Raw genomic sequence first — 16,267 nt, forward strand, 5'->3', positions numbered from 1 at the left:
CAATCCCCTGTGGTTTTTTCTCTCAATCCCCCGTGGTTTCGATGAGGCTTCGACAATTAATGACTCTTTGAACATCAGAGGAATCCAGCTGCAACTTCAGATGAGGCCCACTCAGATATTCCCATTTATCATTAGGTCCTGGGATCGGGGTACCTCATTCCATCTTTCCAAATATCAAGTAATTAAAAAAAAAAACCTTCTAGTTGACTTGATAATTACTGCAAGCCAGGAACCAATTTCGCAACAATAAAACACAGTCAGTTTAATATATGAATTCAATCCAATCTGCAAATAGCATTTTTCTTTTTTTTTTATTAAGTTTTTTTACATTTTTTATTTATTTCTGAGAGAGAGAAAGACACAGTGTGAGCAAGGGAGGGTCAGAGAAAGAGAGATACAGAATCTGAAACAGGCTCCAGGCTCTGAGCTAGCTGTCAGCACAGAGTCCGATGCGGGACTCGAACCCACGAAAGGTGAGATCATGACCTGAGCTGAAGTCGGACACTTAACCAACTGAGCCACCCAAGCACCCCAGCATTTTTCTTTTTCTAATGGGCCATTATATTACAAGAAATGTGGTCCGTGCCCTTTCTATTGAGAAGGCTCTTTCTTCTGCAGACGATCTCACCTAAGTCTGGCTATCTAGGTAAATACCTTCCCCAAAGAAGGCCAAACATTTAAAAGATAGAGAGTTTGGGGCACCTGGCTGGCTCTGTCAGAAGAGCGTGCGACTCCTGAACTCAGGGTTGTAAATTCAAGCCCCATGTTGTGTGTAGAGATTACTTAAAAATGAAATCTTTGACAGAAAATAAAGTAAAAGGTATAGAGTTCAACAGTACTGTCTGGGATTAAGCAACACCCACCTGATATTGGTAATCTTCTATTCAACTATTTCAAGTCAACAGAGATTGCCTCATTAGACAACGCTGAGGTCAAAGAGGGAATTAGGGCAAGGTGGACTCTCATTTCTTGCCAGGATAATCTCTGGATAATCTTGAAATCTATTTTGGGAATAACAGCTGTGGTTCTACATGGATCTCTCCTCATCTTTTGCAGGCCCGAGAAGGAACTCTCTGGGTGTCCCTCAGAGACAACTGGTAGAGTAATACAGGAGTGGAGCAGGAATCAGAAGACCGTTCCAGTTGCTTCTCTGGTGTAATTCCTCAGCAGCCAATGAGTTCTGGGGTTGTTTCATAGTCTTTTCAGAGCTCTGTTCCTTCCTCTATAAAATGGGGTGAAAACACTGTCCTGCTTACTTCACAAAGTCAACATGGAGCTCAAACTCAATGGCACATATGCAAATCTCTTGAGTGAGCAAACACATCAGGTCTTCTGGACTCCTCACCTGCGTTAAACACTAGGCCCTTAAGAGGGCCCACAAGCCTCAGCGAAAGGGACCACTGTTTACATGTCACACAGCTTGGGTCCTCTAATTGGCTGCCTGAGTTCTACCCTAGGTTTTAAATTCGTTTTAAAACAAAGATTGTGTTTGGTCACATGAAACTGCCTTAAATAGGCAATCTATAATTAGCTCCAGCTGAAGCCTCATCTTCCAAAGCCACTACTGTTGTCGTCATCCCTTTTCTTTCTTTCTTTAATAAGCCCTGCCCCTCTTTTGTCCCAGGTCGGGCTTCTGGCTCACATGCCCTTTACAAAGAAAATGTCCCTGGCTGGCTGCCATGGGTTTCTCTGCCCACTTCCATTTTAAGTCATTTTCCCTCTGCTGTCCCAGTTTCTTCCGAAATAAAGGCAGGTGCCAAAAACTGCTGGTTCATGTCTAAAGAAAACTTGACTTGACCTGTTGTAAGCTAGCAGGAGGCTCTGTGTAGTCACATGGCCTGGGTTCACCACTGATAAGCACTCACAGTGGATTCCTGCACAAACCCTAGCATCTCAGACTGGCCCTCTGGGTCACGTGAAGCAGCTACCAAAATTTGATACGGTGTTTTTCAAGGCCCATTTCAAACTAAAGGGCCCCCACGTTTGCTTTTGGTTTTGCTAGCTCTGCAAAACTGCAGACCTGCTTTTTCTGCATGTAGCTAATACTGATAGAATTTCAACAGGAAGCGGTATGGGGGGTTCAAGAGGGAGCCTGTCTTCCGGTGGCCCAGTTATTTACAAAAAAAGCAGGTTCTCTAATACTTCAATCATTGGCCACAGGACTTACTTGTAGGTAAGTGAATAAAACGGATCATCCTCAAGGTCTCTAAAGCTGAAAGAGTTGTTGAAATGGAGTCCATGCTAAATCCGCACACCAAAAGAGTAATAAAGCATTGTTTCATATCACAGAAGTGAGATAAGTCAGAGTCCAAGATTTTAGAGCCAAGGCGGCCCCAAGGGGCAAAGCTCTCTTTGGTTAATTAAAAAGTTTTCTTTTTAACACTTGAAAGAAAATTGGTCACTTTCTCCTTATTTGCCCTTACAAATTTACTACCCCCTCCCAATAAAAAAGGATTGGCGTCAATATCAGATGTGTTGTGAATCACAGTTGTCGCACAAGGCATGATATAAAGATATTGAGTACCTCCTGCAGCCAGATGCCCTCCATGTCCCTGGCATCTTAGGCTAGGTGGGTGGGTTCACAAAAGCAGAAAGGTTCACACAGGCTCACCCTTCACTGAGCCCAGACCCTCTGAGTTTAGCCAGCCTATCTTTCCAAATGACTTACTCATCAGATATGTATGGGAAAATACCTAGTTCGCAATGCCATTCTGTGTAAAACTCAGAAGAAAAAAAAAATCTTAAACTTGTCTCCAAACCTCTTGGACTTACCCAAAGCTTGTATCTTGCACAGTGTTACGCTTGGTCTTCCAGGCCGATCCTAAGTAGGTTAAATACCTTAGATGTTGACCCAATATACTATGGGCAGGAGTTAAAAACACCTTGCATATACCCACCCCGACCAACAAATGGGTTTAATTCACTGGTGTTTTATCAGAGGTTTTTTTTTTTTCAGATTTGGCTATGAGAGATTCTCCAACTGTTTTATCTACAAATGGCCTAAACACGCTAACTCAGGAGAGAAACAGGTTACTAGGTAAAGCACTCGGAAGTTCTAGCCCAGGCTGGAAATCAGGTTAAGCCACACTAGATGAAATACTTGGGAAGAGTGCCTGCGGCTATCAAGTCAGGTGGGGGAAATACCAGAGACAGAAGGGGCAGGGGCAGCCTCGGCTTGGGGTTCTTATAACGAAAGGACAGCACTTTTCTTTATGGCCATGCTCTGTCCCCCCATCCTCCTTGGCCAAAGCCCACTCCAGAACAGGGAGTAACAAATCCTAGGCTTGCAACGCTTTCACTTTTAGGAAGACTTTCCTCCCAGATTCTTCCACTCTAGATCACGATCCCATCTTCTGGATAAGCATGTCAGTGGGGATGAGCCTACGCGATGAAAACTGTCAGTCTTCACCCACATCCTCACAGAGCTGCCTCAAACCCCAGTTCCCATTTTTTCTAACTCCCACATGTTTCTGAGAGGAACCGGATCAGGGCCCACGGCTGGCATGGAAACGAGAGGGGAAGGGAGGGGTGCCGCTGAAGGATGGATAAAAGTCAGTGGGAGGGTGGGGAGAGCATCAAGCTTAGCTTGAAAGGTCAGGAGGTGACAAAAGGTGGCTCCCAAAACTTGGCCCTCTACCCTGGGGAAAACCTAAGCAAAAAGGGCTATTGCCCACCGGACAGCCCCAGACAGTGCCCACCTGTGCCAACGGAGAGCCTTTCCCTCTGGCTCAAGCACCCACAGAGGTCAAGAAGCAGCTCCACTCCCACCAGGGCATAAATGGGGTGTCCCACCCAGCCCAAGAGGCGGTCCACCAGACCTGGCACGCTCCCAGGAGCTGCTCAAGAAGCCGGGCTGTTCATACCTGTCACCAAGCAGCCCAGACCTGTCACCCCGAGCTCCCGGAACTGTGGCGCGAAGAGGCCCCCTCCCAGACCGCGCGGACCGTGCGCGCCGCCTACCCGAAGCTCGCCCTCGGTGCGGTGCAGTCCCAGGCGCCGCAGCCCCACGGCCAAGTCGTTGACACACAAGCCGCCGTCACGGTTGACGTCGAGGGTCTGGAAGAGGCTCCACAGGCGCAGCCGGTGGTCCGGGCCCCCGCAGACGGCGCCGCCGCACGGGTCCACGGACGCCGGCGACGAAGCGGACGACGAGGCGGCGGTGGCGGCGGCGTCCGGCGGCGGGGAAGCCACGCAGCGGCACAACACACTGCTCACCATCGGGCGCGAGACAGGGGCGCCGCGCGCGAGGCGAGGGCGGCTGGCCGGCGGGGAGAACGCGGAAGACACGCGGGAGTCCCCGGACCGCGAGCGCGGGATGGAAGAAGCCGGCAAGGGGGCGGGAGGGGCCGCTTCCGGGAGCCCCGCCCCGCCGCGCACCGCCTCGTTGGCCACGCCCCCGGGTGCGCAGCCGGCCAGTCACAGGCCCGGACGGCCATCTGGGCAGGGCGGAGCCTCCCCGGGGACCGCCCACGCCGCCGGGCACTGCCAGGATCAATGGAGAAGGCGGGGCGATCCCGGCTCAGCCTACGGCCGATTCAAACTGAAGGAGGTGCGGATTGGCTGAGCTGGGCCGGAGAGGGGAAATCACGCCGTGATAGGCAGAAGCTACGTGATTAGCAGGCGGAAGGCCCCGTGTCCAATTTCCATTAAGAAACGCTGTTGAGGGTGAGGAATCGTAAAGATGGGAGGAGCGGTAGTGTACGGAGACATCGTAGTCTCTGGTGGGAAGTAGCATTTGTGTGAGGAGCACTTGTGAGCTGAGGCGGCAAGGCAGAGTTTGTCCCCGTGAGTAGAATTAAAAATTAATTGGCCGGTGGCTCAAGGCGGAAAGCACTAGGTATCCTCAGGAGACCGGGTTTTGGTAATCTAACTCCCTAAACCACCAATAAAATAGCTGAATTTAACGGCGTTTAATAGTCGTAATACTGACGACTGAAGGACAGAACGGTTTTCCAATGGAAGTGAATAAAGGCAGATGGGCGGAGCGCTCTTTAGCGACAGACACACCTTTAGACCAATGATCAGGCCAATTCCAGTAAATAGGCGTGGTCTTTAGCTGAGCGACAGATCCAAAGAACCAGTGATCGACGTGATGTCTGAGCCGCGACCAACCAGGGAGGCATGTTGCCCCGGAGAATCTCTGGGAGGCGGGAAGAGGGGAAGTGGGCGGATCTCCGCACGCCCCGGCGGAAGAGGCAGATTCAGGAAGCCATTACGCAGCTGGCTGGCAGCGGCCGGGCCGGTCGGGGCTGGGCCCTACGCACTTTGCGTAGCGAGGGGGGTTACCAAAGGCCTGGTGCTTGGCCTTGGGCAAGCCCGGCCTATCCCCTGTAGGGGAGTGGGTGAGAGGCGAGGCTGAGGAAGAAGGGAAGGGGAATTGGGGCGGTTGAGGGGATTATAATTTCTTTGAAAAGGGGGGTGGGGAGAGGCCATGGCCGTCCCAGCCAAGAAGAGGAAGATGAACTTCTCTGAGCGAGAGGTGGAAATCATCGTGGAGGAGCTGGAACTGAAGAAGCACCTGCTGGTGAACCATTTCAACGCCGGGGTCCCTCTGGCTGCCAAGAGTGCGGCCTGGCACGGCATCTTAAGAAGGGTCAACGCGGTGGCCACCTGCCGCAGGGAGCTGCCGGAGGTCAAGAAGAAGTGGTCTGACCTCAAGACCGAGGTCCGTCGCAAGGTTGCCCAGGTCCGGGCAGCGGTGGAGGGTGGCGAGGCCCCAGGGCCCACTGAGGAGGATGGAGCCGGTGGGCCTGGGACGGGTGGTGGCAGTGGCGGCGGTGGCCCAGCTGTAGCCCCCGTCCTGCTCACCCCCATGCAACAGCGCATCTGTAACCTGCTGGGCGAGGCCACCATCATCAGCTTGCCTAGTACCACAGAGATCCACCCCGTGGCCCTTGGACCCACAGCCACTGCAGCCGCAGCCACGGTCACCCTGACACAGAGTGAGTGACCTCTCCCGCCCAGTCCGTCGTGCCTAAATGGGAAGGGCCAGCAGGAGCTGGGGCAGCCGGGGGAAGGTTGGCTGCAAAGGGTCAAAGGTCAGATGGGAGTCTTGGAAGACCACGAGGCCTTCCGAGAGCTCCACAGACAGAAGTGATCTGGTTCTCTTTGGGACTTCCTCAGCACACGGTCTGGACTCCTGATGGGCTGGATTGCTCCCAACTGTGTTGCCACCATTCATGTCCATGACTGACTGAACTAGGTGGTCCTTGAAGTCAGAGACCATGGCTATGTCCCCACGGGACTTATCACAGGGCCTGACACATAGTAGGCAGTCAGGACATATTTGCTGAATGAATAGATGGATGGGAAGAATAATACCCAAGTCAGGCATCGATTCTGGACAAAGACGTTCTGGGTTCTCAGTGCAGCAAACATTCATCAGGCACTGCTCAGAAACCTCATGGTTCCTGTGTTAATCCGTTTATTCACTCCTCCAACACTAGCACTTCCTTATTCTATGTCAAACATTGTGCTTGGCACTGGGATTGGATTACTGTTTAAATTTTAAAAAATTACTGTTTAAAATAACAGGCCAGCTATATTCTAATAGGACAGATGAGACACTCCCTCAGGAGAACCTAAGGACTCAGAAGAGGAAGGGGCTTCCTGATTGGGGTGGGGACCCAGAGCTGATGTTGGCATTGAAGGATAGAGAAAATTGACCTTTCCCACAGGCATGGAGGCCCAAACAGCCCACCCAGAATTCCTCCAGAGGTTCTCAGCTATGAATGGCAATGGTTTGGTCGGATTTTTTAGTTCAGATAAGAGTTTGTACCAGTGATTGTGAACTGCTTGGTTGTGCTGGGCTATGGGCCTGTATCAGTCAGTGATTCTCAGTGGGGCTCTGGGGAATTGCGTGTATATGTGAGGGCCATCCCCCCGCGGCCATGTTTTCTAAGGATATCAAGATGCTAAAGAGGATCGAGCGCTGGTCTAAATCAGTTGCTACTCTAGAACAGGAAGGACCTCTAGGTATTCCTTTGGCCAAGGAGACGGGAGGCATTTATTGGGCACTTAAGCAGCTGCTTGGCCATAAAAGAAGGAGGGAGGGAAGACTAGTGTGTGGCTGCAAACACTTCACACAGAGAGTCCCACCCAAGATGGCTGCTGAGAGCTGTCACTGCAGTGAGCACGTGGTGCCGCCATTATTGACTGGAGTGTCCCAGTGCGGTGGTTAGGAGCAAATTGGACTCCGGTGTTAGGCAGGCCCGGGTTTGCTTCCTGGGCCTGTTGAATAAAACTGTGTACCCATGGGCAAGTCACTCCATATTTTTCAGTCTGCTTCCTCATCTCCAAAACTGAGCACGACAGTGCCTGCCTCTCCGTGTCATTACAAGCATTCATCAAGCTACCGAGTGCAAAGGGCTTAGATGGTGCCTGGCACATAGTAGGTGCTCTATGCACTAGTATTATTAGCCTCTTTGGTTTCGCCAGATCTGAGACTGGTCCTTTGGTTACCAAGTAGATTCTCAACGCTCTAGGTTCTAGATGTATACAAGAATAGCTATAAAGCCAAAGGACCTGAATTCCCTCAGAAATACGGCTTCAGGCCTCCTCCCTGCCCCATGTGGCCAGCTTCTTTCTTTCTAGAAGGTGACCTGCCACTGCCTTTGCTCTTTCTTCCCCACAGTCCCCACGGAGACCACCTACCACACGCTGGAGGAGGGAGTGGTAGAGTACTGTACCACGGAGGCCCCACCAGCCCTCCCAGCCGAGGCTCCCGTGGAGATGATAGCTCAGCACCCTGACACTTCGGTCAAACCTCAGGCGCTCAAGAGCCGCATCGCCCTCAACTCTGCCAAGCTGATCCAGGAGCAGAGAGTCACCAATCTGCACGTGAAGGAGATCGCCCAGCACCTGGAGCAGCAGAACGACCTACTGCAGATGATCCGCCGCTCCCAGGAGGTACAGGCCTGCGCCCAGGAGCGCCAGGCCCAGGCCATGGAGGGCACCCAGGCAGCGCTGAGTGTCCTCATCCAGGTCCTCCGGCCCATGATCAAAGATTTCCGCCGCTACCTGCAGAGCAACACGCCCAACCCCACTCCCGCCTCGGACCCTGGACAGGTGGCCCAGAACGGGCAGCCCGACAGCATCATCCAGTGAGGACGGGGGCCGCCCCAGCCTTCTACTGTAATCGGATGACATCAGTGTGGTCTTCTAAGTGGGCTCTGTGACTGGCCTGAGGCTAGCGCTGGCCACGTGGACAGCTCTCTCTTTGTTAGACTGTGAGGGAGACTGAAAAGAAGTTGTTGGGCTCCTGGGACTCGAACTCTCTTACCCTCACCACTTGAGCTGCCTTGCTGAGAACCTGAAGATTGGTTGGGGGATGGGGGAGGCTGGACGCTGGTGCTGCTACACACGTTGTCACGAACCAAGGGTTGTGACACCACCCAGACTCTGTCTAGGACAACTGTAAGGAAGGTTCTGGCTGGGGGCCGTCTCCCAGCCGGGGTCTGTGCTGAACGGCTCCCCCTACCCGACCCAGTGTCATCGCTTCGAATAAGATGTCAGTGGTGCTGGTAGTGACACAGTAGCGGGGCCTGAGGAGGAAACTCCACCCTTTTCTCCTTTGCACTGTGCCTCAGTTCTCAGGGGATTCTAGTCAATCTGTGCTCTCCTCACTACCCCCCCCCCCCCAACCCTGGGCTGGCTCTGCAGTACACCCAGCGTGCAGCCCTCTGGGCTCAGGAATGCTGGGTGTCATGGGGACTGATTGGCCACCATCTTGTCTTCCACTGGATCCCTGGGCAGCCCGTTAGTGGTTCATCCTGAAAGCTTTTGACCCAGGTCAGGCATCAGGCTTTGGGTGCTGTAAATTTGAGAGAAAACAGACCCGCGTGGAAACATGTTGCCCCCCGGCTCCCCTGCAGTGAGTCTGAGGTGACCGGTTGGCTTCTTCCAGAAGGCTTGCTTCAGCACAGTTGTATTTATTCTGTGCCTCGGACCCCTCCTGGGAAAGAGGGGGCAGCTCTGGCCACACCCTTCCTCCTTTCCTCTTCTGACTCCGTGATTCCGAAACTCAGTGTGGGAAAAAGCCTGCTCAGCATCCTGCCCCGGACTCCCTCTTCCCTTATTCGGCGCCTCATGTTCCTGCGAGACTCCCACTGGCTGGGTGAATCTGAAGGCCTGATTGGCCCTGAATGTTTGAGGTGGGAGAGCCAGAGCTGACCTAAGATGCGGGACCTTTGACTTCCGTGCTCGGGGAAGAGCAGATCGACCTCAGAGCGCTGAAGAAGGTAGTGTGCCCTTTCCGCCTCGACGCTCTGTCGCCTTTTGTAGGGCATTTACCCAGATGGCGTTTGTCTGTTTCATTTTCAGAATCGCCATCCATCACTGAGACCCTGCGTCTTCCCAGATCATTCCCCAGGACCGCCATTTTGCTGCCGGTGCCTCGGCCACACGTGACCAGCGATTGCTACTTGAGGCTCCAGATCTCAGCTAAACCGTCAAGGTGCTGCGCTTCTAGGCACGTGTGTTTGGAATTGCTTGCTCCGTGGTTGCAGCCACAGCAAGGTGCCCCCAGAGATGGTCGGGAGGTGACTGCCGGATGGTACAGTCAGCCTCTCTATGGAGGGCAGGGGCAGCGCCAGCTATAGAGCAACGGAGAGGAATCAGGCTGGGGAGGGGGTGAGTGGAGGAAGGAAATCGCCACAGGCTGGAAAGCAGCGGCCCCTGGCAGCCCGGGCACACTCCCTCCGGGGAGCCTGACGGCCCTGGCAGGGAGGCTGTGGGGCCTTCCTGCGGACTTGCCACTCAGTTTGCTTTGTCTCTGGGGTTGGCAACCTGAGCCAGTATTGCATCTGTTCTGATTGGGTATAAAGAGGAATCCTGGGTGATCACTTAAACTGACTACTTCTTGCCAGGTCATAATTTTAAATTAAAAACATATCACTTTTTTTTTTTTTTTTTTACACATATCTGTGTCTTTATTGGTTATAGGTAGGAGATAATGGGCTGGCAGAGAACAGGGGCTGGCATAGTATGGCCCAGGGGTCAGATCTGGCCCAGCACCTGTCTTTGTCAATAAAGTTTTATTGGACACAGCCACAACCCTTCATTTACTGAAAGTCTGTGGCAGTTTTTGTGCTCTGGTGGCAGGGCTGAGCAATTGTGACAGAGACATCTGGCCCACAGAGCCAAAGGTATTTACTGTCCTTGATAGAAAAGTCTGCTGACCCTCAGTTTAGGGCAATTTTTCTGACTCTGGGTGAGAATTACTTGGGCTGTTTGGTAAACCTGACCCCAAACCTGACCCCACGTAAAAGCTAGAAGAGACTGCTGGGAGGAGAGCTCTAAGAATCTGCTGTGTATACAAGCTCTCTGGGTGATTCTGGTATTTCCTGAAGATTACAGACAAACTTTGCCTTAGTGGCTGGAAGACTTAATCTCGGCTGGATTCACAAATCGTGGGATCACGGATCATGTCCCAGGGAAGGTGGTTCTCAGGAGTGGCTACTGACAGTTGAAAAATCCTGCCTAGCAAATATTCTTTCTTAAGAGCAGCCTTAATTCTGGAGGGAGCCCAGCCTTCCTGGACAGAGTTATCGCTCTCCCTCATAGTTAGTAATAATAAAAACAGAATGAATCAAGCCCCTGCTCTGTCTAGACCTTACAAGCATTACCTCATTGACTCTTTGCAATAGCCCCATGATTTAAGTAATAATACTGTTCTCAGTTTGCAGATGAGAACACTGAGGATCAGAGAGGTTGAGCAATTTGCTTAAAGTCACACAGCTACCTGATTCTCTGGGGTGGCCTATGCTCTTAACTATGCTAGTCTTGCTGCCAGTCAGATGTGAAGTCACCTAGAGACCATTTGAGCCTAACCTTAAGAAGTTTCTAGGTCAGGGGCGCCTGGGTGGCTCAGTTGGTTAAGCGTCCGACTTTGGCTCAGGTCATGATCTCACAGTTCGTGGGTTCGAGCCCTGCGTCGGGCTCTGTGCTGACAGCTAGCTCAGGGCCTGGAGCCTGTTTCAGATTCTGTGTCTCCCTCTCTCTCTGACCCTCCCCCCCCCCCCCCCCCCCCCTCTCTCTCTCTCTCTCTCTCTCTCTCTCTCTCTCTCTCTCTCTCTCTCTCTCTCTCTCTCTCTCTCTCTCTCTCTCAGAAATAAAACATTAAAAAAAAAAAAAGTTTCTAGGTCAGATGAGGAGAGCCAGGAGGCACCGCGTGCTATATTGTTCTTGGCACTTGAAAGAGAAACACAGTGACCTCTCTCTTTCTGTACAGGCTTTGGACATTCATATCAAGAGGGAAAAGGATGGTTTAACAGAATTAAACCCACTTCACTTTGATGGTGCTCCTGGAAAACTGTCAGTTATACTGAGGTGATTTTTTTGGAGTCCTTCGTGAAATGTGGGAATTTGCAACAAGCAAGTCCTCCAACCCACTGAAGCTTACAGGTTCAAGTAGTGGAAGCCTTTTTTTACATTTTAAACCATTTTGATGGAAATCTTTCAGAAAGGTGTCCTTTGTGAACTATAGTCTGCCAAGCAGGACCAAGAGACCAGCAAAGGCCCTGGGCTCAGGCAGGCTGGGGCTTGAGCTGGGTCCCGCCATTTACTCACTGTGTCTCTTACCTTTGCCAGACCTCAGTTTTCTCAGTTCTAAAGTGGGGATGATGAATTACAGCCCCTGCATGCCAAGGCTATTATGCAGTGTTATTCAATGGAAACAGCTACTATTTATTTTTTTATTAGTTTTTTTAAAATTAATTTTTTTAATCTTTATTTTTGAGAGTGAGACTGAGAGAGACAGCATGTGAGCGGGCAAGAGGCAGACACAGAATCTGAAACAGGCTCCAGGCTCTGAGCTGTCAGCACAGATCCTGATGTAGGGCTCAAACCCACCGAACTGTGAGATCATGACCTGAGCCGAAGTCGGACACTTAACCGACTGAGCCACTCAGGTGCCCCAATTTTTTACTGATTTTTTAAAGTTTGTTTATTTATTTATTTTTGAGAGAGTGAGCATAAACGGGGGAGGGGCAGAGAGAGAGGGAGACAGAAAATCCCAAGCAGGCTCCCCACTGTCCGCACAGAGCCCGACTCAGGGCTCGATCTCACAAACCATGAGATCATGACCTGAACTGAAATCAAGAGTTGGACTGAGCCACTAGGCACCCCAAATAGCTACTGCTTATTGAGCACTTACCATGTGCAGACACTGTTCTAAGCACTGTATGTATTAACCGATTTCGTGAGATCGGGGACGTAACACCCAGCCTGTGCCTAGGATATGACATGTGCTCAGTGAACACTGGCTGCTGTCATCATTACTGCAGTGCCTTGATACTCCAAAGGCACTGTGAGTCTTGAGATCACAATGGGAGCTTTGGCCAAAGTGGTTTGAGCTTAAGATGGCAAAATCATTTATTTGTTTGTGATTTTGCAGTATGAGCAGGGCTCAGAGAGAGTGGCTTCTCTCTCTCTCTCTCTCTCTCTCTCAGTGTCCACTGGGGCCTCATCCTGGGCCCGGGAGATCCACTTCCCAAGAGAGCTCGCTCCCATGTCTTTCAAGCTGATGATGGATGGTGGGCTGGGAACGCCGTGGGGGCAGGGAGCTGGGGCTGGCACCTCAGTCCTCTCCATGGGCTTCTCCATGCGGCTGCTTGGGCTCCCTCACAGCATGCTGTGGGCTTCCGAGAACAAGAACTGGAAGCTGCTTGTCCTCTGGCACAGCAACACTTTGCTTTTTCACTTTTTCTCTTGGTCACGCAGTCACCTGGTAGCCCGGATTCAAGGGCCTGAAGGAAGGAGACCCCACCTCTTGATGGAGGTGTGGCTCTTGCAAAGGGGGAGGGGAGGAACTGAGGAGGCCATGTCTGGAATCAAGCTAACTTGCTGCTTTTTTTATAAATGGGGGGGTCAGGACTCCTGATCCATGAAAGACAGCCTCTCCTCCACATTCCTGCATTCCACCAATCAGGAGAGAAGGGAGCTCCCCAGATTTTGAAAGAGACCTTATTGAACTTCCTTTCAATTTCCTGGAGCTTTGAGCCAAGAGATTAGAAAGCAAAAACCCTTGGCAGGTAGGGGTGGGGGGTGGGGTGGGTACTTCAGCTCCTTCTATCCTGGAAATCTTTGCATATTAGAAAGGGGCCCGGGGCTTGGAGGGACCCATCTGTGCAGACCTGCTTGGAGATCTCTCTGGAAAAGACTTCCTGACCTGCAGGGAAATTTGAGACGATTGGTCAGGGCTGGAGAGAAAGGCAAGGTGCTTGCTGAGAGGAACAGGCAGGGACAAACCCACTCTTTTTAAATTAAGATGAGGGGCGTCTGGGTGGCTCAGTCGGTTAAGCACCTGACTTAAGCTCAGGTCATGATCTCACAGCTCGGCTCGTGGGTTTGAGCCCCGAATCGGGCTCTCTGCTGTCAGCAGAGCCCGCTTTGTATCTTCTGTCCCCTTCTCTCTCTGTCTCTCCCCCACCTGTCTAAATGAGTGAATGAATGAAAGAGAAGATGAGCTAAAGTTGGCATGGATATTTGCACAGGGGGATGTCGTTCTCAAAATGGCCTGTCTGGTGACAGATATAGAGGCTGTGCTGGAATGTGCTGGTTCTCTGTCAAATCCGGGCCATCCATCACCTTCTGTGTCAACTCCTGGGGCTCAGCCTGGATCTCACTTCCTCTAGAGGCCCTTCCCAGCCTCCCACGGGCCTAGGTCCCCCCCTGCTGTGCACCCCCATGGCTCCCCACACTATTCTCCCTAACTCCAGGGAGTCCACATGGACTCCCTTGTTTTCCAACGATCCCCTCACTGGGAGCTACACAGTTTCAGCAGCCTTGTCTGCTTTGTTCCTGGCTTAGCCCAGCTCTGAGAGTGGCACCCCCACTCCCCAGCTACCCGAGCTAGAAGCCCAGGCCACATCCTTGTTGCCTCATCCCTCACATCCTCTGGTTGTTAAGGCTGCTGATAGCTCTCAAATCTATCCACCTCTCTCTCTCTCACCTGGGTTACCTACAGCATCCCCCTCGCCCACCTCCCTGCTTCCAGACCCTTCTGAGGAGAGTCTTCAGAAGCAAAGCAAACCAGGCCACTCCCTGTTCTATCCTTTCAGTGACTTCCCTCAACTCTCAGGATGAAGTGTAAGCTCCCGAATGTGACCTACAGGGGCCTCTCGTGGTCTGATGCTGCCTCCCATCTTGTACTTCATTCCAGCCACAGTGAAAGTTCACTTCCTTATTGTGAGAAGTAAGTGATTCATTGTCAGAAATACCAAATAAAAGCTGTGCTGTCTACTTAACAATAGGATCATAACCTATTGGATCTATGTACGAACCCCTCTCCCCTGCACAGTGGAGTCCCAAACCCTTAGACACTTCACTTCCTGGTTCTTTCCCTCTCCATTTCGGGGTTGGGGAGCTTATTTTTTGTGGGCTTTGCAATGAGCGTGTGCCAAAGAACTGAAGTCTCTGTGTCACCTCAAGGAATGTACATTTGGTCCAATCAGACTACTTTTTGCCTTACACGGGCATAGGCGACATCCGAGTACGGCTGTAACCTCTGTAGCGCTCAGCCAATGAGGAATCAGGGGAGGGACTTCATGCTAGGAGATAAATTATCTGCTGTAGCCGCCCAGAGTGTGCCTGCCCGTCAGACACCTGTTCTTGCAAGAACATTGCTGAAAGCCTCACTTCACTGTGCTCCGCATCTCTGCATCCCTCCTTTGATTGGGTCAGTGGGCTTATCTCTCACACTTGTCCTTTGATTGTATATCTCCATAAAACTGGGAGAAAAAATAAAAATAAAAGTTTACTTCCTTAAAAATGTCAGGCTGTCTCTACCCTCCAGACCTTTACCTTTGCCGTTCCTCTTATTCAGGACAACTTTCTTCCTCATCACTTTCCTAACTTCTATTCATCCTTCGCATCCAGCTTGGGTATCACTTCCTCCAGGGAGTCTTCCTGGGTCCCACCCTGGGCTTTCTTTCTCGCCTGTTTATCACATTGTAGTGCAATCGCATGTTTAAATGTCCGGGTCCTGCTGTAGGAGGGTGTCTCAACCTCCGCATGATTGGTTTTTTGGACTGGATCATTCCTCAGGGGGGCCGGCCTATGTGTCATAGGCTGGTTAGTGGCATCCTGACCTGTGCACACTAGATGCCAGTAGCACATTCCATCCAGGGGTGACAATCAGAACTGTGTCCAGACATTGCTAACTGCCCCCCACCCTGTGCAAAATCTCCCCCCAGGTAGGAACAACTTTCCTGTAGCAACGGCATTAGTCTTCTTTTTTTTTTTAGTTTATTTATTTATTTTGAGAGAGAGAGAGATGCAGGAAGGGCAGAGAGAAAGAGAATCCCAAGCAGGCTCCGCACCGTCAGCAGCGAGCTCAATGAGGGGCTCGAACTCACGATCCATGAGATCATGACCTGAGCCGAAACCAAGAGTCAGAACATCACTTTTACTCATGGTTACTTTTCAAGCACATGGTGCAGCTCGCCAACAGGTTTTGACAGACATTTTGTCGCAGACATTTTGTCAATTGAATTGAATAGTGGCAGCATTTCCTGCGAGATGTTTTGCGTTGGACGGATAAAGAGACGAAAGCAAGACTCACCTGATGGCATGTAATTTGTGAGTGGAAGAGGTGGGAGTCCACCCCAGGTGTGCCTGGCTACACAGCCTTCTCTTTGTGAGTCAGCCTCCCGTGAGAGTGTGAGCATGAATCAGCCTTCCGGAGCTGTGGCCGGACCCTGGTCCTGTGACAGGTACCTCAGGAGCTCCGCCCTGAGAGGACACGCCCCACCTGAGATCTGTGACTCTCAGATCTCATCACCCCACCAGGCTGTGGGGTTTCTCCGCCTGTGCAGCCCTTGCCTCTGGGGGTAGGGGTACTGAGAAGATTAAGTGAGGAAAACGGAGTAGATGAATCGTGATGGCCGTGCACAGGCGAGGAGGGGCCCCAGGGCTCCACACAGGGCCTCGGTTGTGGCGGGTAATAGATATGAAGAAATGAAGAGGCAGGGAGGGGCTCACCCGAGGACCCCTCTCTGCATGTTCTCCGAAGATTCTAATCCGGGGCTCACCAACTCGGGCCTCCAGCCGCTCGGATAAGAGTCCTGTGGCTCAGATAACAAGCAAGTCCCCCGCCCTGCATCTGCATCGGCCTGGCTGGCTGGAGGCTGAACTCGACTTCAGGCAGGTCTGACAGTCAGGAATGTGGGCCCATCCTGCCAGATATTTCCTTTTTACGAAAACAGCCAGAAATCTGGGCTTTTATGTGCAATCTCCCAGTTTAAACATATTGACTACGAAATATTTG

General features: G+C 51.7%; 2 protein-coding genes across 2 annotated transcripts in view; one reads left to right on the forward strand and one right to left on the reverse strand.

Annotated features, from left to right (window-relative positions):
- SLC25A25 (solute carrier family 25 member 25) overlaps nucleotides 1–4,317 on the reverse strand; it is a 31,440-nt gene extending 27,123 nt beyond the window's left edge. Inside the window, exon 1 of the mRNA XM_039229644.1 lies at nucleotides 3,961–4,317. Within this exon, the coding sequence (XP_039085575.1) occupies nucleotides 3,961–4,218 (258 nt within the window). The 5' untranslated portion in view covers nucleotides 4,219–4,317. The remainder of the gene's footprint in view (nucleotides 1–3,960) is intronic.
- Nucleotides 4,318–5,402: 1,085 nt separating this feature from the next.
- Nucleotides 5,403–10,046, forward strand: NAIF1 (nuclear apoptosis inducing factor 1). Its single transcript, XM_039229419.1, has 3 exons — nucleotides 5,403–5,942; nucleotides 7,634–9,239; nucleotides 9,322–10,046. The coding sequence occupies exons 1-2, from the start codon at nucleotides 5,432–5,434 to the stop codon at nucleotides 8,104–8,106; spliced, it is 984 nt and encodes a 327-aa protein (XP_039085350.1). The 5' UTR covers nucleotides 5,403–5,431; the 3' UTR covers nucleotides 8,107–9,239; nucleotides 9,322–10,046.
- Nucleotides 10,047–16,267: the final 6,221 nt, after the last annotated feature.

This window comes from Hyaena hyaena, unplaced genomic scaffold (assembly GCF_003009895.1).
Source record: "Hyaena hyaena isolate Hyena2069 unplaced genomic scaffold, ASM300989v1 scaffold_38, whole genome shotgun sequence".
Taxonomy (NCBI): Eukaryota; Metazoa; Chordata; class Mammalia; order Carnivora; family Hyaenidae; genus Hyaena; species Hyaena hyaena.